Source organism: Microtus pennsylvanicus, chromosome 13 (genome assembly GCF_037038515.1).
Source record: "Microtus pennsylvanicus isolate mMicPen1 chromosome 13, mMicPen1.hap1, whole genome shotgun sequence".
Taxonomy (NCBI): Eukaryota; Metazoa; Chordata; class Mammalia; order Rodentia; family Cricetidae; genus Microtus; species Microtus pennsylvanicus.
Genome location: NC_134591.1, coordinates 56,679,915 through 56,707,130, shown reverse-complemented (window position 1 = coordinate 56,707,130; position 27,216 = coordinate 56,679,915). Strand labels below are relative to the sequence as shown.

At 47.0% G+C, this 27,216-nt stretch overlaps 1 protein-coding gene and 1 long non-coding RNA gene across 3 annotated transcripts in view; one reads left to right on the top strand and one right to left on the bottom strand.

Moving 5' to 3' along the window:
* Positions 1-66: 66 nt before the first annotated feature.
* Positions 67-27,216, bottom strand: part of Mtf1 (metal regulatory transcription factor 1) — a 48,274-nt gene continuing 21,124 nt past the window's right edge. The window contains exons 4-11 of one of the 2 annotated variants that reach the window (XM_075945310.1): positions 27,012-27,143; positions 24,381-24,454; positions 23,675-23,811; positions 17,496-17,573; positions 11,211-11,313; positions 10,212-10,807; positions 6,820-6,883; positions 67-4,963 (exon numbers count right to left, since the gene is read on the bottom strand). In XM_075945310.1, coding sequence (XP_075801425.1) covers positions 4,767-4,963; positions 6,820-6,883; positions 10,212-10,807; positions 11,211-11,313; positions 17,496-17,573; positions 23,675-23,811; positions 24,381-24,454; positions 27,012-27,143 — 1,381 coding nt within the window. In that variant the 3' untranslated portion in view covers positions 67-4,766. The remainder of the gene's footprint in view (positions 4,964-6,819; positions 6,884-10,211; positions 10,808-11,210; positions 11,314-17,495; positions 17,574-23,674; positions 23,812-24,380; positions 24,455-27,011; positions 27,144-27,216) is intronic. The other variant, XM_075945312.1, reaches the window with a different exon arrangement.
* Positions 4,902-11,881, top strand: LOC142833669 (uncharacterized). The gene is made up of 3 exons (XR_012907430.1): positions 4,902-4,974; positions 5,372-5,549; positions 11,592-11,881. It is a non-coding gene; the product is annotated as an uncharacterized LOC142833669 (long non-coding RNA).

Genomic DNA, 27,216 nt, shown 5'->3' with positions numbered 1-27,216 from the left:
GGGCAGTGGGAAGTGAGGTTGAGAATGTCACCCAGGGACAGGGATGGAAAGTAATGCCACAGGTACTACCAGATTTAAATAAGCATTTAATTAAGATTTCATTAGTATTTAATATTGCTTTTTCAATTCCAAAAAGTTAAATTTTCACTTCATAGCAGATATTTTAAAGTACAATATTAAGTTTATACAAAATGAGCAATTAAGCAAACACCATTATTTCACATTCTTCAAAAATACAAATTCGTATTTCTTTTTTGGGTTTGGAAGTTTCTTCCTTTGGAAGTACTGAACCTGTAACGTTTTCATATCGCTCAGTGGAAGTCCATTGTTCCCATGTTTTACATTTAAAATAAATTTGATACTTTTACATAATCCAAATAAAACTATTTGGGACTTAAAAACTTGTCACCAAGACCACTGGCCAATGATTTAGTGTGTGTTAGAAAAGAGAATTTGTGGCCTTTTCGGGCTAGGTCTGAGCCAGAAAAGCCTGTTTCCAGCCACCCTCCCCGAACTGGAACTAGGGTGAGTTCACAGGAACAGGGAATAGTTGCCTGCAACTCCAACCTCAGTGACATTTTCTCCAAAGCACAACAAAAGATGGACTGTTGAATCTAACAGCCCTTGGGAGGCCTGAGAACACACGAGGCCAGGACAGACAAGCCTCTGACTTGGCACCACGAGGGCAATACGGATATTGCAAAAACACCCTAGGTTTTGGTGGAAAAAAGTTTTACGAAAAAATTTCCTGTAAAAAAAGTAGAAACTGCATTGTTGAGAAAGCGACGTGACATTATCACTTATTTTTGGCCCAGTAGGCCACCACCAAAGGAACAATGCATGGTTTTTAAACCCCACTTGTACTATAATATCCCTTGACAGATGCAATAACTCATGTTTTCAGTGCAGACCGAGAAGCCCTCTCGCCACCAGGAGTAACAGTGAGAAATGCCCAGGCTTATCATCAACCTCCCAAGAGCAGGGGCATAAGAAACAAGACCCTTTTATCTTTGCCCCAAGAATATTCCAGAAACAGGCCAAACAGATTGACCAATCAGAAATATGTATTATCTGGCTTTATGATTGAACGCCTTCCACCCCAAATAGGAGACGGACGATTTCCCAGCTATGTCACAGCAGACCCGCTTGCTGACTGCAGGGAAATCTTGCTCTGGCTGAAGGGTTTTAAAATGCCTCTCATCTTCAGCTGGGATTTAAGATGAGGTGGGACCCGTGAGGGAGACTAGCAGCGGCCTTATGACGGAATTTGAGGAAGCCCGCAGTCTGCTTTGAGCCAACTCAGGTAGTGGCTTGTATTGCCCATTCCTTTCTTCCAACATATTTCTGATTGGGGGTGTAGAAAAAGAAGCTGTAAACGAGCAATAGCGATGCAGTTCCACAATCAATAGTTTCAGTGACACTGGAGAAGCCGTTACCTTCAATGGATGTGATTACAGATATGAAAGTCTAGAAGGTGCCGGGTCTTTATCTGGGAACAACCTGTCCCTTTCAGGAATCATTTTGTCATGGTGAAGAGGGGAAAGACAGCAGGGGGACCAAGAAGTGGTAGAAAGGGGGCTCAACAGTCAGAAGAAAACAGATGCAGCAGTTCCGCGGAGGGCCTGAGGGGGGCGCCCGGGACTCACATAGGCTTGCATAGATTGAGCAGCTGCTGAGATGCAGAAGTGTTTCCCTATGGACAGCTTCAGCACAGGGCTGACGGAAAAACAGGCTGGGCCAGGGCCACATGGGATAACAACTCTCAAGCTACGCATATATTGCACCGAAGTAAGTGCTTTTCTTTTCACACCTCAACTTTTTATTATGAGCAAAAAATAAAACTTTGTGGGAAGTATATATATGTATATATATATACATACACAACAGAAATTGCAGCAATTGGGTTAAAGATAAAGTAACCTAAAGTGCTTTTTATTTTATTATTTCTTTAATATACCAATATGAGGTTCTGCAAATTTGTCCCTCTGGACACATTCAGCATCATACAAAGCCTCAGGAAAACCTCATCTACCTCCATTACCCCATCAGTCCACTGCCCTGACTTAGAAAACCACCTTTTCCCGTGTATTGACTCTCTGGAAGCGAAGGGAAGCCCCCTTGCCTTCTACCTAGAGAGGTCCCCACATCTCAAGGCCTCTCCTTAGCGCTGTACCAATGATCTTCTAAACTGGAGTAAGCCAATAAATGGCACAACTTCAGTCACCAAACTAGTGCTGCCCCAGGAGGTTGGCCAGACCCTGTCAAGGAGACTGAGCCACCTTCGCTCAGCCTTGCCCTCCTGTCTGGGAAGGACCACATTTATAAGGCAGTTTGGCGGGACCAAGATTACCTGACTACCTCTTAAATCCACCAGGTCCACTCTCCACCCTTGTGGACTAGTGTCTTGGAAGGGGTAAACTGGAGATGCTAGTGGTAGCCCAGGTGTGCTCTGTAGGGTGAGAATGGTGAAGGCTGCCATGAGAGGGAAAAAAAGGCTTACCTCCACCTGCCAGAATCCACTCTGTTTGGCCTTACCCTAAGTTCATTCCCCTGAGAAACCACTCTCCAGGAAGGGGCTTTCTGGCTCTAGTCTAGCCAGGGTTCTTGGCATTAGAAGCTGGGCTTATGGGAGGAGAGCTGGCACGGCCTGGCAGGGAAGGCTGGCTAGCCCGCAGAATACACCTGGCCCTGCACAACTACTGGTTTTTAAGCACATTCCTCAATTTCCAAAAGCTATTTGGAGCTGAGGGTCTCTTATGTTCTACAGCCACCCACAAAGACAAATACTTAACTCTTGCAGCTGGAAACATGTCAGCCTTAACACTGCTTCTTCCATACCCGCAACTGTGGAGAGCGAAAAGCCAGTGACCCAGGAAGGGATCATTAAGAGTACAGCCTGAGCTAACCAAGAAGCCATATTTAAACCATTACAACCTTCCACACATCCTCCCTGGGCTCCTTTCCTATGTCAGCTCCCAGCGAACCAGAACCCCATGGCTTCCCTCTCACTGCTCTCCTAAGAAGTCAGAAACATCAAGGGCCTGACGCAAAGCTTCCTGGTTGGCTGCACCCGTCTTCCCCTTACCGCTGCCGTGACTCCCTTGGTCAGTTGTCCTGAAATATCTTGCCTCTAGACAAGGGCCTTCTGAAAGGACACCATCCTGACGGGCTGCAGGAGGGCAAGCTACACAGCTCTCATCTTGTCTGAGCTCTGGACCTTGCTCCGAGAAGGAGGCCGAGACCTCCAGACCCCAGCCCAGCCACTGAGCTTTCCAAGCTGAAGGACAGATGCTCCCGTTTTCCTATGGATTGTACTATATTTGAAGAGGCAGGAACCTGGAGCCAAAGGCAGGTAGATGGACACAATTCTATACACTAATAAAAAAATCCTAGAACACAACTTAATGAAACATTCCAAATGAGGTAACTGACTGCAAGCTTCAGGCTTTTTGGTGGAAGGGGAATTTTTGTTTTACCCTGAGTAGAAGATCATCGTTTTTGTTTTTATCCCTTTTTGTTTAGAAATCACATCCTTGTTTGCACTGTGTGAGGCTGTATGCAAAATCTAGAGATGTGAGGATGGAGATGGGAGGGGATAAACAAAAGCCTGGCTAGACCTGGGTACCACCTACTACTTCATCCAACCCCCTTTGCTCTGTACCTTCTCGGGAGAAGCGGCCCTCCTGCTCTGAGGCGGCAGACCCTGACAGCCACTGGCCATCAGCCCTGCGTTCACTATGGATAAAATCGGGCGCTTCCTTAGGAGCGATGCAGTCCAAACTTCTAGCCCTGACAAGCATGGAGAAATGGGAAGAGCCCAGAAGGCAAGGACTTGGCTTTGCTAGAGCCAGCTCTAGCCAGGATCAACAGAGCTGTCAAATTGCCTCAGGGCCCTGCAGAACCACCACATCACCATGGCCAGGGGCCTGATGCTGCTCGCTTGGACTGAGCAGGATACAGGACAGGTCCCTCTGCATCTCCTCCAAGCTCCACAGAAACAAAGCGCCAACAACACAACAATCTCACCCTGTCTAGCTCACAACTCTCACCTGCCCTTGCCACTGACCGCTTCCACAGAACAGTGGTCTGGCCCTCCAGAGAGATGTCACCTCAGATTCAAAAAGACAGAGAGGGAGGAGCAACACGCAGCACACTGCACTTCCTGCCCATCCACAAGGACCCCAGTGCAGTGATGGGCAGCACCAAATTGATGGAAACCACACCCGTTCATTTACAACTTTTATGCACACGTAACCTTAGTTTCCAAGTTCACAGAACAATAAGCAAAAGTGACACACAGTGCAGCCAGACAGTCCACTTATAACTTAGCTTTTTTTTTCTTTTTTTCTTTTTGTTTTTGTTTTCCTCCAAAGATCAGTTCCTTAAAATGGATGTTCCTGGGATATGAGTAAAGAAAATATGTCTGAAAGGTGAGGCTTTCAGATGGCAGATTTCTTCATCCTTCCAATTTCTGACCCCATGATGGCAGCATCACACCCGCTACTTCCTGCTCACCCTGTTCCTGAAGGGGCGCGCACAGGCCCGTCCCCCGAGCAGCTGCTGGTCAGGCCGTCTCCTCTACCCTGCAGTAGTGCTTCGCTCGGAACGGATTGGACGGGGCGTCCAGGCTGTGAGGGACAGGAACTCTGACACGTCCATGGCACTTAACACTTCGGAGGGTCTGAGGAGCCTCAGCCTGTCTGCTTTGCTCACAGGAAGAGGGTCCAGTGGAGGAGGATGAGGGGAGCAAGGGTGAGGGAGGAAGTCTAGGGTGGCAGCTGCAGGTTGGGCCCATCAGGAGTCTGGGGGCTCAGCTCTGGAGGGGGTGGGGAAGAACAGCCCTTTCTCCGGCCGGCTGCCCGCTCCTTGGCAGAGTCCCTGCAGGCACACTGACACTGACAGGCCTCCTCTTGCTTGATGATGATCACAGGAACACTGAGGCCGATCTGCTGGACAGAGCTCCCTGTGGGAGAGGTGAGAGAGGAGCAGAGGCAAGATGGGAGGGGGAGTATGGACTGGGAAGAACTGAATGCTACCGAGACCAGGCAGGATAGACAGGCAAGATGCCATACTTTGGGTTTTGCTATGCTTTAAATTGGATCAGGTTCTTCCTCAGGGAAAAAGCCTGTCAGGTGCTCCCCCATCCCTTTATGATGCTCCTTTCTTAGAAGAGCCACCCACACAATCTAGGATGCACCCTGTCCCTCTCTGGTGCCCATCTGTGTAGGCCATAGCAAATGCGTCTCTTCTTGTTGGCATACTCTGAGCTCGTCCCTTTGCCTAAACTGGCGGGGCAGACAGTGCTGTTCTTTGGAAGAATTATTCTCATCTTTCAAGGTCCAGCTGACTCTCTGCTTTCTTCCTGCCCCAGGTGGTGTTCCCTGAAGGCTGTGACAGATCAGCGACAGCCAGTGCTGAGCGCCAGGCAAACGCACGGCATTGCTGCTTGCCTTCTGCACCCTCTCCACACTGAACAGGACCTGCTCAGCTCCTTAGGACCATGGCTGACATACGGGAGGTGTCAACTGCTTTCTTCCACAGCCAGCCTGGTATGTGCAACATTCCCATCTGTTCTCGGTTCACGTTCATGTGTATGACGCACACATGTGCTCTGTATCCATTCTCATTTCACGGTCGTGTATTTTTTGTTTGTTTTGGTTTTTCGAGACAGGGTTTCTCTGTAGCTTTGGAGCCTGTCCTGGAACTCAGAGATCCTCTCCTGTCTCTGTTTCCCGAGTGCTGGGATTAAAGGCGTGTGCTACCACCGCCTGGCTCATGTGAACTGTGCACACATGTGCTCTATATCCATTCTCAATTCACTTTCATGTGTACTATGCACACATAGGCTCTGTATTTAGCCAGGTTCTGTGTACAACAGAGCTGAAGGCTATTAAGAAGACATAGGGTGGGAACAAGGTGCTCAGAGATCTCTCTTGTAAGTTCACTTACAATCCTGGGAGAGTCAATGAATCTCTTTGGGCCCCAACGTTTTTGTTTTTGAAACCGTTTCTCTTTGTAGCCCTGGCTGGCCTCGAACTCACAGAGATCCGCCTGCCTCTGCCTCCTGAGTGCTGGGATTAAAGATGTGTGCCACCAAGGCCTGGTTAGGTACCAATTTTTATCTTTCCTTCCTTTTACCTTTATTTTACCCCCTTAATTATGTCAGTGTACCTGCCACAGCAGGTTTTTACCAGAGTGGACTAGAATTCACTACACGGCTCAGGCTACCCTGGAGCTGAATTCTCTCAATCCTCCTGCCTTAGCCCCACAGTGCTGGCAGGACAGGCATGCACCACCATGCCTGGTTCTGGGTTTAATACATGAAAAAGTTCCAAATGAAAGATCTAGCCGAGGGATACAGCTCAGCAGTAGAAAGTTTGACGGGCAGGCATAAGCTGCTGGGTTCAGGCCCCAGTACCAGCAAAAGAGAAAAAGGAAACTGTACTCAAATGAAAGACCTTTCAGCTCTGCTAAGTCCCTGACCCAGATGCTGCTGCTGCTGCTGCTTACTGTAATTAAAAAAGAGCCCCGTGAATTAACAACTGCCCTCTTTAGCATTAGCTGTGATTTAGCCGTTTTCCCATGGTTCCACTTACAAGCTCAAGCTCCATCACAGGGAACGCACTTGGACTGGGGAAATGGAACGGAGCCCACATTCTCACCAGCAGCACACTGGCTTCTGGTCACCATGAGAACATGTTTACTCAGTAAACAAAGTAATGTCAACTTAAGGCTGTTTCACGATTTAAAAACCCTTAAAAACTGAAGCAAGGACAAAGAGTCCGTAGATCGTGGCTTTAACGCTGTGGCATGACATACCTGTGCTACTGGCTACTGGCACTGCAGTGGTGAAATACACCTGCTCGACTTTCGATGCTTGCTGCTGAGGAAAACACAATACAACAAAATCACACTATGGCCACTCCAATATGGCGGCCACCCAAGGCTCCCAAGCCTCCCCAGATGCAGTGGTCCCCCAGGAAGATATAAAACCCTCAGTGTTGAGGCATTTCTGTACTGAAGGGTGTTTTGTTTGTGCACTGAGATGAGGTCACTGTACTGTTTGACATTCCATGCTGGCATTATAGGCCAGCTTTGTCCCCATTACTTGGCTGTCTCCCAGCTGCCTAGTCCAGTGGATTGTATTTGTCCAAAGACTCCTCCGAGGTTGCTTTTCTCGAGTGATGGCCTTCTTAGAGGGAGTTCTGGGCTAGCTTTGCCCATCCCAATTCTGTTGTGAAAGTTGGAAAGTTCCTTTTGACCCCTCGGGGTCTAGGCTGACCACCCAGGGCAGGTTAAGGCTGTCTATAATAAACACACAGGACTCCGAAGGCTCAGGAGAGTTCCGCTGTGGGTCTTGGACTTGGCTAAACCAGATTCATGTCCAGGCAAATGAATGGACTTTTTCATTTGTTTTTGTTTTGTCTTATGGAACAAGCTCTCACTGTGTAGCCCGGGCTGCCACAAATCTGCAATCCACCTGCCTCTACCTCCCATGCTGGGACTGCAGCCACATGACTTGAGTCATTAGAGCCCCGGTTTCCTATAAAGGCTGGGAAGCTAACTGAAGAGTCTCAAAGGCTGCTGAAGATGAATGAGAACACGCAGCTTGGAGCAGACAGTACACATCAGCTTTTGTGGTGTTCCTATAAAGACCACAAACTGTGCAGAGGTACACAGAACTCAGGAGTTCAAGGCCAGCCTTGGTTCATAGTCAGTTTGAGACCAGACCTAATGTAATATTCCTCATCTCAAAAAGTGAAACAAACAAAAAAATCTTGTACTAGAATCTCATTTTACTTCCTAATATATTAAGGGTTGCTGGGGGTTGGAGCTCAGCATTTGAGAGCATTGGTTGCTCTTCTAGAGACCAGAGTTCAATATCCAGCACATGGCAGTCTCTATTTCTAGTTCCAGGTGCCCTCTTCTGGCCTCCACAGGCACTGCACACAGGTGGTACACACACATACATGCAAGCAAAATACCCCCACACATAAAAACAATTTTCAAAAGTATTTTTGTATTCTTGTCTTAAAGGGGCTTTGTTTTAATCCTACTTTAAGACACACCATCCGTGCTCCACTAAGAGTCTGGGAAGAACCTGACTTCTAGCTAAGATGTAAACAGAACCATGAGACAGAATGATGGATGGCAGAGGAAGGCGGCCCAGTAGCAGGGCACGGGCACAGTCTAGACCCAGCACAGGGGGCAAAAAAGAAGAGATGGGAGACACAAGTGTCCGGTCCTCCCCCACCACCCCTTTTTTCTTTACTTTTTAGTTGGGGAGGGTGCAGACATAGGATCTGGCTTTATAGCCCAGGTTGGCCTTAAACTTAGTTCTCTTGCCTATACCTCCTGAGCAAAGGGATTATAGGTATGAGGCCCATAGTGAAATATATGTAAACGATTCACATGGGCAAAGAATGACATTTGCTTTAACAGCTCCCAAGGGCAGATCCAGAAAAACAGTGCAGACTCTAAGCCGGCAGATGGGAGAGAACACTGGAAAGCCATTCCAGTGACCCTGATCATCTCATCCACGGGTGTCGCCACGCCATTTCTAAACTTACTCTTCAGTTTGTTTAAACCCACGCACAAATTTCCCTCTCTAGTTCCTCCCACTTCCCACCCAATTCCTAGCCATGGCTCAAGGCCCACTTGACCTGTGTGACCATGCCAGCCTCTGAGTGTCTGAACGCTCCAGAGGTAGCACAGCTCTGGGGACAGGCTCCACCTTGCCTTGTATGGGCTAGTCACTCTATTATGGCTTCTGAGGGCACCAGGCTAGCACGAGGTGGACAGACATACAGACAACACATTCATACACAAAAACTAAAAATGAAACTGGAAAAGACTAAAAGAGGGCTGGTAAGAGAGTTTAGTGGACCCTGGTGTGGTGGCCCATACCTTTAATCCCAGCACTCAGGAGGCAGAGGCAGGCAGAGCTCTGTAGGTTCAACACCAGCCTGGTCTACAGAGTGAGTTCCTGGACAGCCAGGGCTCTGTAGAGAGACCCTATCTAAAAACAAATAAACAAAAAACCTTAGTAGGTAGAAACATCTGCTACCAAGAAATATCTCCCATAAGTTGTCCTCTGAGCTCCACATGTGCCATGGCACACACGTGCCCCTCTCAACAAGAAACAAAGACCCTATCAGAGTGTATGGTCACTCCTTTCACATACAGTAAGAGCTCAGCGAAAGGGCTTTGTTTTGTTTTGCTTCACTGCTGGTATTATTGGGCTCTTTGCCTGTTGGTAATATTAATATTTTAGTCTCTTTACTTGAATGTACATCTTAAATAAAGCACGCCTTTCATTTCTCTGTATCCTCCTGCACAGAATCTGGCAAATACTAGGCTCTCACAGCACACTGACATGATGGTCAAGTGACTTCCAGAGTCAAGACAAATGCATTCTTAGAAAAGTACCCTGGGACCTGGGGTGTGCTTGGTGGTGGGCATTAGCCCAGCATGTGTATGGCAATGAGTCTGATCCCTTGTATTGCAAAAAGAAAAGAAGGAAATAAACAGATCTGCTGCCTGGACACTTCCTGGGCCTTTGGGGTCATTACAGGGTAATGATGTGGTCGCTAATGCTGAGCCAAACTCACTGCTATCCTGGGACACAAGCAGCCCACAGGCCACAGGCTGGGCGTGCCTGATGGCACAGATGATGTGATTAGCTTTAGAGGGAATATTTATTCAGATGTCTTCACTAGGTCAACTTTGAAATTATTTTTCTTCATCTTTATCTTTTTTTTTAAATATTTATTATTATGTATACAATATTCTGTCTGTGTGTATGCCTGCAGGCCAGAAGAGGGCACCAGACCCCATTACAGATGGTTGTGAGCCACCATGTGGTTGCTGGGAATTGAACTCAGGACCTCTGGGAGAACAGCTACTGCTCTTAACCTCTGAGCCATCTCTCCAGCCCCTTCATCTTTATCTTACATACTGATCCATTCCCCGGGATCTGCAACACTTTACTGGGGGGAATAGCTACATGGATACATGTTTCAAGACAGACAAGCTAGCCATTTCCCCTTTGAAATAAAAGACTGAAGGCTGAGGATCTCTCAATGGTAGAGCACTTGCCTTGCGCATGTGAAGGTTCAATCCCCATTACTACTAGAGAAAAGAAAGGAGGGAAGGGCTGTGTCTGCTACACACACTTCATCCCACTGGGTGTGCTTATGGGTGATACTTACAATTTGTTCTTGGTTTTGTGGTGAACTGGTGGCACCATTCAATATCCACTGTAAGTTCTGCTCTCCCATGACTAGGCTGGACTGCAGGATTGCCGTGTTGGGAGTTGGGGTGATGGTTATGGTAGGATTGTTAGTTAGGACAGAGTTGGCACCCAGGGGCAGAGTCCGGACCATAGCAGGCAAGGGCTCAGTAGTACTTTGTGGTGGGGCTGGTGCTGCCACAGCTGATGCCACTGCTGCTGATGCAGGAGCCCCGGCAACAACAGAAAGTCCTGGTACGATGGTCTGGGGTGGCGCCTGGGGGTGCGGAAGAAACTCTTGATGATTAGCAGCAAACTGTGTGCTGTGGGGAACAGGCACTTCTGGAGGTTGCAAGAGAGCAGGGGGGCTGCCAAACGCAGCCGGCTGGGAACCAGGTCCTAGGGAGGGAGCAGGTGGGGGAGCGGACGGAGCTGAGGCTGGCAGCAAAGGCTGGGGTGGCTCAGAGATGCCAGGCTGCAGGACAAGCGGAAGAGATAAAGACGCCGAGTTTCCTGCAGGCGGTGGGACGTCACTGACTGACTCTGCATCACCATTAAAACTCTCGATCAAGGCAGCTGGCAAGGAAAAGAAGAAGAAACATGTATCCACGCCCCAAGCTTCATAGGCACCACAAACACAGTCTTTATGGGCTAGCTGGCCTGGCTTCCTGATCAAGCACACTTTATAAAGACTAAGTAAATGTAACCAGAACAAAAGTACCCTGTGGTTCTTCTGCAAAGAGAAGAGGCAAGCTTTCTGGCATGATTAGTCAGAAGACATCTGGTCCTGGAGAGCTGTATTGTACAGACATTCCATTCCAGCGGTGTTACCTACACGTCAGATTTGCGGATCCCACCCACTCATGAACAGAGCAGTACACTAGAAGGAAAAATGTCCACAGAAATCCAACAAGAGACTGAAAAGGAGACCTTCCCCGTGCACCCGGGGAGTTGGTCAAGGGCGAAGGTGAAAGCACACCTGTCTGCAGAGGGTCATCCTGAACCGCAGGGTCATCTGAGTTCTGGAACATTGATTCAAAGATGATTGCTGGTGAAATTGTGCTGAGGTCCTGGTCCTGTGTCTGAAAGGGATAAAGGTGAGATGCATCATCCTGAGGAAGTCTCCCCTTGACAAGCATCCACAAAAAGCAGGGGGGACAACCCCCTGATAGGATTCCTCTTCCTTTCTCCCTTCTGTAGGTACTGGAGACTGAACCCGGGGCCCTGCACACCTCGGGCAAGCATCCCACTCCCAAGCTTCATCCCCAGTACTCAATTTTTTTTTTTTTTACTTTGAGACCGAGTCTCATTAAATTGTTCAAGCTGGTCCTGAACTGATCCTCCTGTCTTTGTCTTATAGGACTGGGATCACAGGTGTAAACCATCATGGGCAGCAGCATCTCCATCTCCTGCAAATGGACATGTATTTCCCTGAAACTGAGCCATGAGGAATCAGCAGCTCTGGCTTGCAAGTCAACGACCAGTTCTTCTCGTATAAAGATTCACCAGAATGCAGGCACACGTTCAGGGATGCTGTCTGCATCATGCATCAGCACAGGAAGTAGCTGTGACAGAGACTACGGGCGCTGCAAAGCCTGCAATATTTACTCTACCATGTTTATGGGGGGGGGGCTTGGGGATGGGCCAGGGCCTGGGGGTGAACCTGGACCCACACGGTGCTAACAATCATCTATAACTCTAGTTCAAGGGGTTTCAACACCCTTTTCTGGCTTCCACGGGCAATAGTCATGCAGTGTACAAGCAAAACACTCATGTACATAAAAATAAACCTAAATCTTATAAACCCTATTTTAAAAGACCAAATTCTGCATACAAATGAGATTGTTATCTGACTATTACTGCATAATTTGCCACATGGAAACTCATGTTAATTGAACCAAAATGATTCCATCTTTAAAAAGAGAAAGAAACTCATGCTAGGGCTTAATCCCCATAAAGCTTAGGGAGAGCAAGCCAGGGACCTCCACAGTTTAAGTTTATTTTTTTATTTTTTATTTTTTTTTGGTTTTTCGAGACAGGGTTTCTCTGTGGCTTTGGAGCCTGTCCTGGAACTAGCTCTGTAGACCAGGCTGGTCTCGAACTCACAGAGATCCGCCTGCCTCTGCCTCCCGAGTGCTGGGATTAAAGGCGTGCGCCACCACTGCCCGGCCACAGTTTAAGTTTAAAACACGGATTTTATGTGCACTGCAAATAAAAGTAACTGAAAGCAATATACCCGGGCATGGTGGCTCTTGCCTATAACCAGAGTCCTGGTGGCTGAAGATAAGCAGGTCTGGGCCCCAGGGTGAGGTACTATCTCAAAAGAACAAATTTTAAAATGAGGAAAAAGCGGGGGGATGGGGGGTGGGGGTGGGAAGGAGAAAGACAAAGAGGGAACTTGGGATGGGTCAGGGGATAAAGGGTAAAAGTGCTTGCCACACAAGTGTGAAGACCTGAGTTTGAATCCCCAAAAGACACAAAAAAAGCTAGACAGAGCATCATGAGCCTGTGCAATCCAGCATTCGACAGCCAGAGAAGCAGGAGACAGAATCCCCAGGTCAGAATCCAGTGAGCCTGATGGGAAAACTACAAACTCTGCAGCCTCAAAACAACAGGGTAGGCAAGAACCAACACCTGAGGCTCTTCTCTGACTTGTGCACAGTGGCCCTTGCATGTTCTCAACAACACATGGGGGGGGTGCACTGTGTAAGAAGGGTCTCATGGCTCATGCATCTAATTCCAGCACTCAGAGACAGGAGGACTGCTGTGAGTTTGAGGACAGCATGGACCCACTATACAGTCAGATCCTATTTCAAAAGAAGACACTATATTATAAATCAAAGTAAAGCCTGTCTTTGGGGGGGGGGGGCTTTGTCCCAGCTGCCAGCTTATCTTCCAGTCTTCCATGCATTCTGCAAGGTCTCTTCCTTCCCTCCTCCTCCCTCCCTCCCTCCTGGACAGAGAGCTCAAGGGCTGCCTTGCTGCTCACAGCCGTGGCGCCTGGGGCTGTCCCCCAGCAAGAAAGTCCTTAGTTCAGAACTGCTCCAAGGCAGTTATTCTACTCTGATTATTCTACTATTATTACTACTATTCTATTATTTTACTCTGATTCCCTCTGCTGCAAGAACCAGTTGGGGGTCGGGTGTGGTGCTACAGGCCTTTAATCCCTGCCAGCGTCGGGAAGCAGAGACAGGAGAGTCTCTGTGAGTTCAAAGCCAAAGCAAAGTCAACCAGACAACCAAAAAGAATAAGGGCGGAGGGGGGAGAGTACAGTCACTGACTTGGCAGTATGGGGAGAATGGCAGCAACCTGTGCAGCAACTCTAGTGCCCTGCCCAGCTGAGTTAGGACTCAGGCCAAGGCTGCTGTGACTTTCAGATTCTGCACTGTGACTTGAACAACCAAACACACACACACACACACACACACACACACACACACACACGGAGAGAGAGAGAGAAAGAAAGAACAATTCTATCTATCACATATGCACATATACACTTCGCGTGTATATCTAGATGTGTGGCAGACACAAGTCTACGGAACACTTTTGGATGTCGACCGACAGTGTCCTCAGCATGAGTGTGTGTAGACAGCAGAGGCTGAAGTTGACTGAACTTTACTATGCTCTACTTTTATTCATTTTTCAGACAGTTCACCAGACAGAGCTTGCCCATTTGCCCAGACTGGGGCTTACAGGTGTGCACTGCCATGTATGACTTTTATGTAGGCGATGGAGATCCAAACACGAGTCTGGACATCCACTTCACTCACTATGCCATCTCCCTAGCACCCCATCTTCTATTCTGCTGATGTCTTAGAAACGTTGCTGATGAGCTGGGGAGAAGGTGCCATTGCTATTCAAGCATGAGGACTTGAGTAGAAGTTCCCAGTACACGCGCATACATGCGCACACGAGCTCGCACATACACCAAAAAAAGAAAAAGGAAGGGAGGGAGGGAGGGAGGGAGGGAGAGAGGGAGGGAGGGAGGGAGGGAAAAGGATGGCATTGCTGCCTGAGCACATACAATCCTAGTGTTGACGGAGGCCAAGACAAAAGAATCCCGTCAGCCCTAGTTCCAGAACAAGATGCCTGACATTGCCCTTTGACCTCATCTGTATACAGATATGCACACATCACACATACAAAAACAGGAAGGAATAGAAATATTGGTTATGAAACCTAATGTTATAATTTTTTTCTATACTTATTTCTAGAGAGGCCTTCACTGCGCAGCTCCAGCTGGCCATTATATAAATCAACTTATAGCAATTCTCCTGCCTCTACCTCCCAAGAGCTAGGATTACAGGTGTGCAACACCACACAGGGCTACAATTAATTCTTTTAATTTCTTTTCTTCTCTCTCTCTTTGGCTTTTCGAGTCAGAGTTGTATATAATAGCTCTGGCTGTCCAGGAACTCACAGAGATCTGCTTGCCTCTGCCTCCCAAGTGTTGGGATTAAAGGCGTGTGCCACCACCACTGCTCAGCTACAATTAATTTCTTAAGCTGAGTGTTTTGAGAGAAAAGACAAACAGAAGCAAGCATAAAGACCAAGCCATGAGAACGTCATCTATCTGTGCTGGTGCCATGGTGCAATGACTCATCAGGCAGCTTATGCATGGTTGTGTCCCTCTGAGCATGTACAATGCTCCTCAATGAAGGTTCTAAATCACAGAACAAGAAGAGGGAGGCAGGGAGAGAAAGAGCCAAGGAGAGGGAGGAAGGGTAGGTGCTGAAGCCCCCACCAGGCTTCAAAGCAAAACCCCTGGCTGGAGAATTAGTGGGAATGACTCTCCAAAGCAGAGAGAGGTGAGGACAGGCTGAGCTCTGGCTCAGAGCAGGAAAAACAGCAGGAGCTGTCCAGGTCCAGATGACCTCAGAGCTCAGCAACCAAAAGGCCCAGAGGCCACACCCTGCTCCATCCAGCCCCTTCTCAGAAGGCTGAGCAAACAAGTTCCTTTCTAGGACACATGCACACAGACACTCTCAAGATGATAACGCCGTACAATTTACCATTTGATCACACCACGCCCCAATTATTAAGATCACATTAGTCTGACTGTTTTAAGGAACTGTGACCTTGGTTTGAAAGACTGAAAAAACTCTTTCCAAATCTGGGCTACACACAGGGTACCAGGAGCATAATAGTTAGACTAGGGGATAGGATTCCTCTCGACACAGGTAACTATGCTGGAGATGGCTTCACTTTTCACAAGCGTCTTAATGGTTCCCATTTGTCAGGCGTCTTCCCCAGTGGCCTCAGAGTTCCCCAAAGCTTGCAAGTCTTTTGTCATAGTTCTGGCCAGCACGGACTTCTCAGGTATGTAATACAGTTAAATGCTGAGCTTCCAGATGTCTCTATTGGTAAAGGAGACTGCCCTCGCCAGTCTGATGTCCTTAGTTCAATCCCCAGGACCCAAAAGTTGTCTTCTACCCTCTGTGTGTGTACTGTGGTATGTATTTGTACACACAAGTCAATATTAGTACACACACATGGACTAAAAAAAATGTTAAAAGGATACTCTACCCAGAAGTCTTAGGTTAGGTAACTCAGAGGGCATCCTAAGACATCTAGAGTATAAACTTTAGAAAACTGTTCTGTAATATGAATGACAATCATATGGAATAGTCAATGTTTTTCACCTTTGTTACTCCAGACTAAGCTATCTCCAACTTAACAATGATTCCCTTCTGTTTCTTCGCTGTTACGTCTGACCTACGAATCTTTCCATGTGGTTTGTGTTCAAGTGCACACATGCACAGGAGCACGGTATACTATGGAGAGCGGAGGACAACCCTGTGAGGCCAATTCTCTATTGCCTGGAGATTCCAGAAACTGAACTCAGCTCACCAGGCTCGAGTGGCAAGCACTTTCTCCACTGAACTATCTTGACAGCCCCTGGTTTTGAATTACCTGACTTAATTTTCAGTTCTAAATGAACTTTTTTTTAAATAGCATAGCTCCTTGAATCTACAATCTTGCTGCCTGTACCTCACACGTTAGGATTACAGATAATCACTTTAATGCCCATATATCAAGCTTGACTTGGATTATTTTATTTATTGGGAGGTTCACTTACTTAGTATAGGTCGACCACAAATTACTGGCTCAGCTTCCAAAGCACTAGGATTAGAAACATGTACTCCTCCATACCTGGTTTGATTTTTATATAGTTTCTACTTCTCCACCAAGATTTCCTATTTGCATAAACATATTCATTTATGTCCATGAGCAAATGCTAGCTATGAAAATTTTCTATCTGGGATGAGGATTTAGATCAGGGGTAGAATACTTGCCTAGCAAGCATTGAGGCCCTACATGAAAGTTCCCAGCACAACACACACACACACACACACACACACACACACACACACACACACCCCAAGTGAGGTAGAACTCAGGGCACTGCACTTGCCTAAATCTCCAAGTACACTTTTTAATATCACTGTAGCTATGCTGACTGTGTGGTTGTACGGAGAGCACATACACTTTAATGATATTTCTTGTTTAGAGACAGGTCTCACTGCTCTCAGAATGGTCTCCAACTGCTAGGCTCCAGTGATCTCCTGCCTCAGTCACCCCCATGGCACTCCAGGTGCACCGTGACACCAAGATAAGAACCTATGTTCTTACAGGGGCTACCACTTACAGTATCAACTCCCACACAGTAAGATAAGGTTATTCTAGTTCAGCATGCTGGCTCACCCCAGTGGTCCCGTATCTGGATGGCTGAAGAAAATCTAGTCTGAGCATAAACCTCAAAATTAGTGTAGAGAAACATAGTATCAGCTGGATTGAACATGCTCAGGCCCCACGTAATGGTCTGCTAGCACACTGTGGAACCACAGTGACAAAGATGAGTGGGCTTGTCCCCGAGTGGAGACCTGTACAGCAAGCCCACTAAGGTGAGCTCGAAGAAGGAAGCGGCCTAAGGCAGGTGAGACGCGCGGGGTTGACATGTGGTGGACACAAGTCCAGGAACTCCGATTCTGACTCTTCTAACTAGACCTCAAGTTCCTTGAGGCCAAATCACACCTTCCTAATTGTGCCAGAGGCTGCACAGTGGCTGCCGGAACATTATTCAGTGAATATTTGCCTAAGTTATTAAAATAAGAAATCTTCTCGGATCAAAAGGCCATCAAAGGAATGATCTACGCCAAAGGCATTTCCAGAGTAGCAATAGAACACGACCAAATCTAGGAACCTTCAGCGTAGCCTTCCCCATTTTCACAGGAATTCCTCTAGCGCCCCTCCTACTTACTGCACTGGAATTTTCTTGCAGTTCAGAATCCGTGGACAGAAGGCCCAGCTCACTCAGATAAAGTGAGTGATTTGTATCCTGTGAAAGAAAAAAAAACCATAATGTAAAAAAATATATAAAATAAGTAAAAATTATAGCAGCACAATACACAATAAAATACTTGATTTCCAAGTCCTTAAGGTTCTAAATGTACATGTCACTTAAGAAAGGTCAGACACGGGGCTGGAGAGATGGTTCAGTGGTTAAGAGCACTGGCTGCTCTTCCAGAGGTCCTGAGTTCAATTCCCAGCAACCACATGGTGGCTCACAACCATCTGTAGTGAGATCTGGCACCCTCCTCTGGTGTGCGGGCATATATGGAGGCAGAATGTTGTATACATAATAACTAAAAATTAAAAAAAAAAAAGGTCAGACACATCCAAAGCGGGGGCTAAGTAGATAATTCATTAAAAAGAAAACAAAAACAAACTTACAGAGAAAACCCCCTTGGTATTCTTTTTTAAAAAGATTTATTTATTTATTATGGATACATGTGTGACCGCACACCAGAAGAGGGCAACAGATCTCATCACAGCTGGTTGAGAGTAACAAACAGCTCTCATAATAGCTGATTGTGAGCACCAGATCTCATCACAGTGGTTGTGAGCAACAGATCTCATCATAGCTGGTTGTGGGCACCAGATCTCATCATAGCTGGTTGTGGGCACCAGATCTCATCATAGCTGGTTGTGGGCACCAGATCTCATCATAGCTGGTTGTGGGCACCAGATCTCATCATAGCTGGTTGTGGGCACCAGATCTCATCACAGCTGGTTGTGAGCAACAGATCTCATCATAGCTGGGTGTGAGCCACCACGAGGTTGCTTGGAACCGAAATAAGGACCTCTGGAAGAACAGCTGGTGCTCTTAACCTCGGCCACCTCTCCAGCCCACCTCCGTATTCTTACTAGAATACCTCCACTCCATCCCCAGTTCTTCTGAGGTAGGATGTCACATAACCCAGCATGGCTTCCAATTCTCTAGGCAGCCATGCCCTTGAATTTATGACCATCCTGCCTCCACCTCCCAAGTGCTGGGATTGCAGGTATGAGACAGCATGATCAATTGTTTCTTAAAGTGACTAGTAGTTGTCATTTCAAGTTTAATTTAACTTTATGTGTGTTTTGCCTGCATGTATATCTGCATACTATGTGTGTGTTTGGTGGTCAAGGAAAAAAAGAGCTTTGGATCACTTGCGACTTGAGCTACTGACTGCAGTGAACTTCCATAAGGGTGCTGGGAACCAAACCCAGGTCCTCTGGAAGAGCAGCCAATGCTCTAAACCTCTGAGCCATCTCTCTAGACAGTGGCTAAATTATTTTTAAATTACCTTATGAATCAAGCTGCCAAAAAACACAGCATGAAATTACTAATATTTGTCTAATTTCTTTCATCTTTTATTAAGTGATTTCATATTACTAATTTGCTAGTCAAGTAAACTGGAGAAATATTATCTAATACTCTCATTTAAATTAGGAGAAAAATCTATGTTATGACAAGGGAGTGCTGCACAGATACACAGCTAGTTAACAGACGACAAATGTCCTGGCTGAACAGTCAATTCTCCTTCCAGTAGTGTCTCTCCATATGGGCTCCCCAGGTTCCTCCTCGGAATGGTGGTGAGGGTTAACTATTCAAATCCTGCTGCTTAGGCAACTCTGAACTCTGGATTCCCGAACATGTAGCACAGTCCTGGCCCTTTGTGGGTTCCTGCTTCTATCCAAGTGGGAAAGACTCTCCCACCATGTATACATTCAACACATACAAGCCTGCTTTTCAGTTCCAGCAATCCCTAGTAAACGATGAGTCAAAACTAAACCAGACTAAACCACCCCTGGGCTTCCAACTGCATACCAATGAGGCGTCTGATGCAATCTTGGGCCGCCTACCCCCTATCTCCCTTTAAGCTACAGCCCCTTCCCACACCAGGCACTCAGAGCTGTCCAGGGAATCAGATCACTTGTCTGAGTGTTGTAGGCTTATGTTCAAGAAATCCTTCTTTTTCTCTTCAAAAAAGATTTACTTTTATGTTTCTGAGTATTTTGTTGTATGTATGTAAGTCCTGGTTGCATTCAGAAGCCAGAAGAGTGTCAGATCCCTTGGAACTAGTATTGTGAGCTGCCATTCAGGTGCAGGGACTCTAACCTGGGTCCTCTGCAAAGGGAGCAAGTGTTCTTACCTGCTGAGCCACAACTCAATCCTTAGCAACATTTATTGTCTTTAACAATGGCTCCAAAGCACAAGAGTGCCATAGTGCCTGAGTATCAGGTACTGATCCAGGCCAGGAACACAGTAAGAAACAAACCTCTGTACTTAGCAGGCTTCCATTCTAGTGACGGCCACTAATGACAGCGCAGGAGAGGAGTGCTCTGGGGTCAAAAAGTAAGAGTGTTTATTTTCTTGCTTCCTAGTCTCAGCTTCAGGGGCCATCTGCAGTGCAACTTTCAGAAACTGGTTCTCTATTTCCATCATGTGGGGCTCCGGGAGTTGAACTCGGGATAACAGGTTTGGCAGCAATCACCTGTACCCACTGAGCTATCTCACCAACACAGGAGTTTGGATGGTTAGGGAAAACTTTTCATATAGAAGGTGTCTGAGTAGAAACGAAAGTAGGCATTGGAGCAAGTGTCTGGCAGAGCCTGCAGCGAGGTAAAACACCTGAGGGAAGAGCGGGTGTCTCCTGGCTTACAAAGAGGGTGACATGATGGAAGGGGGAGGACAAGACGTGGATGATGTCAGATAAGTCACCAGGGCCTTGACGGTTACTGACAGGATTGTGACCTTTACTCTAGATGACACAGGAAGCTGCCAAGCAGCCATGAGAACAGAACTTATCTGCAATGTGGTTCAGACAGAAAGGTCTCTGGTTGATGTAGGCAGGACAGCCTGTGGAAACCTGGGCCGACACAGTGGGACTACGCAGAGAATACCACAAGCCAGGCAATCCAGGCACACACAAGCAGGCTGACCGAAGATACCAGGAAAATGACTGGATTCTAGACAGGGCTTTTGTCTGTTTCGTTGTCTCTCAGAGCCCAGTTAGGCCTTGAGCTCTTGATCCTCCTGCTTTTACAGCCATAAAGCGTTAGGATTACAGGCACAGCCGACACACTCAGCTAGACTTGGACATATTCTGGTAGAGATGACAGGTGGTCTTAGTGGCTATGTAAGATGATAAGGAACAGGTCACCAAGACTTGGAGCCCCACCACTCAGGAAGCCTAACTGCCTGTGAACTACATGAATGCTGCAAGAGAAGCAGGTCCGGACAGTCAGGTTGTGGAAGATGATTATTATCTGATAACGATGTCAGTGGGAGGCTGGACGGGCCTAGGCTGGCACTGTCAATTAAACTCAGGGCACTGCAGATGGTCCCTAAGCCTCAGGCCAGGAGTCATCCCCCTGCTGAACGGAGATGCAGAGATTTGCCCTTACAAGACTGAACACTGGTACACCCAAGGCTCAGTGTGATAGCTATTCTTGGTTGTAAACTGACCACACCTGGAATTAATTAAAACCAAAAGAAAAAAAAAGGTTGGACACAGCTGTGAGGGATTTTTTTTTATATAACTGGATCATTTGAAGTGGGAAGATCCACTTCTAGTGAGGTCTTCTTGGTGGAAAGACACACCTTTAATCTAGAATAGTGGCGCTCAGCCCCCTTGTAGGGTCAACCAAACCTTCCATATGGACCATTGAAAAACACAGATAACTTACATTACAATTCTTAACAGTAGCAAAATTATAGTTATGAAGTAGCAACAAAAATAACTTTATGGTTGGGGGATCACCACAACATGAGGAGGAATTGTATTAAAGGGTCACAACGTTAGGAAGATTGAGAACCACTGATCTTTTGAGGTAGGAAGATGCACCTCTAAGCTGGGCCACCCCTGCTGTTGGAAGCCTATATAAAGGACATGGAAGATGGAAGCTCTCCTTTGCCTGCTTCCTCCCACAACAGCTACCAAGTCCATTTCTTCGCTGGTATTAGAGCCTACTTCTTTAGGATTCTTGTGTATACTAAGACCAGCTGAGACATCCAGCCTCGTGGACTGAACACTTATTGGTGTCTCGCACTTTCCAAGGTATATGTGAGAGAGTGTGTGTGTGTGTGTGTGTGTGGAAGGGGGAGAGAGAGAGAGAGAGAGAGAGAGAGAGAGAGAGAGAGAGAGAGAGAGAGAGAGAGAGAGAGAGAGATTGAGATTCACTCTGTAAGTTCTGTTATTCTCTACAGAACCCTGGCCAATACACAAAGGGTTTGCAGTTCAAGTCTCCATGCGCTGCTACAAAACAAGAAACTGATTCTGACCTAAGGAGAGCAGTTCTTGCCTGGTTTTCTCAGATGAAGAAACTGAGGTGTCCAGAAGCAATCTGCCAAAGGCCATGTGGTTAGTGACAGAAGAATGGTTTCAACTGGGGCTGGTGAGCACCAGAGGCCACCCTCTTCACAACTAACATCACCTTGTCTCTAACAAGGCAAACCTTAAGAGGTTGGCTCTGGAGTCACACTGCCTGCCTAAGTCACACTCATGACAAGCTATGCAGACCTTGGCAAGCTATTTAATTTCTCCTTGCTCCAAGGCTCTTAATCAGTAACGTGGGAATGGTGACGGCACAGAGCTGTGAGTGAGGCAGCACCTACAACAGATTTTGCACGTATTTACCATTCAACAGATATGAGTTCCCCATTATTTACTATGTGTGTTTGGTGGGGGGCTGCCACAGCACACACGTGAAGGCCAGAGAACAACTTGCATGAGTTGGTTCTCTCCACCATGGTTCAGGGAATCAAGCTCAGGCCATGGGCAAGCACCATTACCCACTGAGCCTTCTACCCAGCACTGAGAGTGCTTTAAAAGGATGCTTGTTTAAAAACTAGGAACCACAGGCTTCTGAGTATGTTGTCTCGCCAAAAATAGAAATCTTATTTCATAGTTTCTGAATTTCATTATTGCAAAGGGGACCAATGAATAAGTTAGCCTGGAGCTGGGGAGAAATCCAGGCTGCAGGACTAAAAGCACTCAAGATATTCCTCCAGCCTCAGGTCCCTCCCTCGGCCTGCAGTTCCAGGCCAGCCTGGGGCTAGAAAAATGGCTCAGTGGTTAAGAGCACTGACTGTTCTTGCAGAGGACCCAGGTTCAGTTCCCAGCACCCACACAGTGGCTCTCAATCAGCTGTACCTCCAGTTGCAGGGACTCTAATGCCCTCTTCTGACTTACAAGAGAACCAGGCACACAGGTGGTATATAGACACAAGTTCATGGAGGTAAACACCCATCTACATAAAATAAAAATATCTTTAAAAAAAAAAAAAAGCAACTCTCCTAGAGCTTACAGGGGCCTCCTCTGTGCTCAGTGAGCGAGGCAGGCCCTCTCAAACCTTTTATTCTTCAGACAACCAGGGGGCAGGGAACCCTCCAGACTAAGCCTGGCTCTCCGGTGTTGACAGAGGTGCGAGGCAACTTTGGTTTTCATTCCAAATGTGGTTTAGACTTATCCCTACTGCAGTCATGAATGGGAAAGTGGCATTAACCTAAGAGTTCCAAGCCAGGCATGAGGTTTCATGCCCACAATACCAGCACGTGAGAGACTGAGGTAGGACAATTACCATGGGATGAGATTTTTCTCTCAGAACAAAACTCCAAACCGCCAGACTTGGGAGGAGGGGGGATGACAACTCAGTCCATAGATTTCAAATCCCTAAACTTATGCTTTCTTTTTTTTTTAAAGCTGGGAGTACGGTGCACACTCGTGATCTATACACTGGGGAGGCCAATGTGAGAGACTGTCTCGAAAGAATAAAAGGAGAGGGACAGGCAGCAGCCGAGAGGCAGCACTTGAGGTATTCCTCTGAGCTCAAGCCGGTACACACGAGAGCGTACTGCCCAATATGTATTCTTACATACGTGAACACACATGGAAGCGGGGGCGGGGATGACATGGGGACTAGGCCTAGGCCTTGAAAAGCCAGTCAGTGGCACCTTCTTCCCCATGCTGGTGACGTTCTTGGCTTCCACCCTCCCATGGCAGAGGCACACAGGTCCTGACCCATTTTCTCCCTCACCAGGTAACAGAGGACTCAACAGCTGCAAACGGCTGCCCTGCAGTGCCCAGATCGGGACAGGAGACCAGAACGCACCTCTGATCCATTGTGTTGTGGAAGTGCACTGTACACGGTTCCTTTGTTATCGTGACCTTTCATGTGACTTTTGAGGCTGTACTGAGTGCTAAAGGTCTTCTCACAGCCGTTACTGGGGCAGAAGAAGGGTCTTTCACCTGCAGGAGGGAAGAAGCCATGTTAGTTTCCTCAGCAGGCAAGCTCTCCCTTCTAACCCAGGGAAGGTCTGAGCACGAGCTGTTCACAAATGAACCAACTAGCACAGGCTTCCTCAGTCTGAGATCCCAGTGCTGAGGAACGCAGCAGCCGTGGCCTGGGCCTGGAGGCCTGAGGACAGGGCTGCCGCTGCCTCACAGCTCTCCCGAAAGGTTGCCTGGCTTCATGGCTTCAGGGTGGATTAGTCCTTAGATCCTTCATGAAAGAAACGCAGGCACTGTAGGTGAAGGCCAGGCCGACTGTGCTCGCCTTCTTCCTAGCCTTACAGGTCTCAAGAGAAACCTGGAGAGGTCAGGTGGAGGTCTGAAGGGAAAGCAGAAACTATGGCAGGCAGGGTGGCACACACCTTTAATCTCAGCGCTGAGGAGGGAGCGGCAGGTCCATCTCTCCAGTTCTAGGCTAACCCATTCTACTGAGATAGTTCCAGGGCAGCCGGGCTATACAGAGCCTTGGCTTGAAAAGCAAAACAAGAAAGAAAAGGAAAGGAAACCGGAACTCAGCCTTCACTTACCAGTGTGCGTACGGACGTGAGTCTTAAGATGGTGGCTTGCTGCAAAGGCTTTTCCACAGCCATCGTGATCACACCTAAGTAAGTTGTTTAGGTAAAGACAAACAAAAGTCATTCAATAGGAGAGCTTTATCCTGAAGACCTTGTGCGTGTACACTAGAGCAAATGTTTGGAACGCTAAGATCAGATCAGTCATAGAGGTCTTAGAGACAGGGAAACAAAAACATGGGGGTGGGTTGGCAAGATGGCTAGGCCAGGTAGACCAGCTTGGATCCCTGGAACCCACAAGATGAGAAAAACAATTCTATCAAGTTGTCCTCTGACTATAGATACTTATCTGTAATCCTAGTGCCCAAGAGGCTGAGGCAAGAGGAGGCTCACAAATTCATGGATAGCTGGGCTAGAGTTAACCTTGTCTCAAAACAAGAAAAAAAATGGTATGTATGGAACTGGAAAAACAGCAAAAAACCACAAAGCACTGATATGGCTGTAATTAAGAAGCAGCCATAATTCTCGGTACTTAGCTGACCCCTCCCCATCTCAGGCTGGCTTTGAACTCACTCTGTAGCTAGGATTACAGACATGCACCATTATTCCTGGCTCACAGAGTACTAAAATGCAATACCAGGGAATCCAGAATGCTGGGTGAGCTGCACTCTTAGCACCCGGATGCTTCCTTGATAATCGAAGTCAGGAATAATCTCCACCTCCTCAGGACTACTAATGCATTTATCACATGCTTCCTTTAAGGCACCTCTCATTTCCAATATTCCTTCATCTCTGTGTGCATCTGGGACGAGGGTGTTGATCTGAGACGGTGTCACTACGTAGCTCTGGTTAGTTTGGACCTCACAGAGGTCTGCCTGCCTCTGCATCCACAGAGATTAAAGGTGTGTACCACCATGCCAGATGTGTGCAGATTTTTATCTGCTTTCTCAAGGGCAGGGTCTGGGTAGTTCTTTAGCTGTTGCATAGCAAGAACTTAACACTTACATACATGACCAAATAGATTTTCTTATATCTAAACATCTTATTTATTTAAATAGAACATTTCTTTAAAGCCTTTTGATTTTTAATCACAAATAATCATCACTGTATCTATCTAGGTCTCCTCTAATATTCAAGACAAAACTGTTTTAATCATCACAAAAATAAATGCGCGCATTTGTATAGAAGTAAGAGTCCCCCTAGCAATCTGGTGGGGGTAAATAAGCATCTGCAGAGAGTGACCAACTGGACTGTAACCTCCTGTTCTTAAAGGAGCTGAGACTCAAAATGTATCTGAGTATGGTATTAAATGGTACTGAAACCTCAATTTCATTTCATTGGTGTCTAAGAGCTAGCTGCCCCTGGAGACTTTTCAACTGTCTCCATGTGTGCTAAGGAGGACAAGTAACTTGAAAATGGAAGGGTAGCATATTTATGCTATAACTTTAAGCAGTGTCCCTTATCAGGAGTCAAGGACACTGTTTATGGGAAATCTTCAGCAATACTTAAAACACAGTTATGGGGATCCTTTCAAAATGATTACCTTATGAAAATGTCATATAATCATCTGAGGCTGCTTCTCAACACTTACTGTAGGCCTGGAACCATGCCACATGTTACATGCAATGAGAGGAAAAAGAGGATGGTACAGACTTATCTACCGTGGAGGATGTGGTTGGGGAGATGGCTCAGGAGTCAAGAGCATTTACTGCCCTCATCAAGGAGGCAAATTTAGTTCCAGCTCCAGGGGAGCTGATACTCTCTTCTGGCCTCTATGAGTGTCAGCACACATATAACATGTACTCACACAGATACATACTTATAAATATGGATTTTGGGGACTAGAGAGATAGCTTGGCGATTAAGAGCACTGGCTGTTCTTCAAGAGCTCAGTCCCCAGCACCCATATGGTGACTCACAACCATCTGTAATAGGATCTGACGCCCTCTTCTGGCAAGCAAGGCATACATGCAAAGCACTCAGACATGAAATATAAAGAAATAACATTTAAAATTTACACAAAAGTGGTTCTATATGTACACAAACATGAGATATTAAAAGCAAGAGCAAATAGGTAATGGAGTAGAGCATGCAGGGCCCTGAGCTTCCTCCCTCACCGTCCCTTGTGAACACGCTCAGAAACAACTGAAGTCCCCTTTCTTAGAGAGGTCTCCCCTCTCCACGCTCCAGCCACTTAGGCTGATAGCATCAGACACTGTCTACAACTTTGTGGCTCTGTCCCACTCAACTAAGGATGTTCTGTGTTGTCTAAGGGGAAGGGGTGTTGATACTGGGTCTTACTCTGCAGCCCAGGCTACAAACCCCAGCCCTTGACTAAGGATCTCAGTACTTCCTTAGTACAAAGAAAAGAGTCTGCCATATAAGTCAACTTCAACAAACACCTTTTTAAGAATACAGGGAAAAAATGAGGCAGAATGGGCAGCCATCACCCAGGGAGAGATGCTTTTGAGTCCTCTGGCATGCCTCCAACCCGCAGTAGGTGGTCACTGATACCCTGTGGAAAGCTAGCACTACCAAGTAAGGAAATGGGTCAGGGATTTTCTTCCTAGTTTGAAACTTCCTAGAGTCTACCAAGAATCCCAGCTGAGACCTGGTCAGTGACAAACAGAAGAAAGCAGGACCTACCGAAATGGCTTTTCTCCTGTGTGGGTTCGAATGTGCTTCCGCAGATCACTGAGTGTGGTGAAGTACTTGCTGCAGCCTTGAGATTCACAGTTAAACGTTTTCCCTGTGTGAAGCCTCTGATGTGCTTTCAACCTGCAAAATATCCCAGAGTAATGTCCCATGCTGAATGTAGCACAAAGCCTCCCAGTACCAGCCTACTGCACCG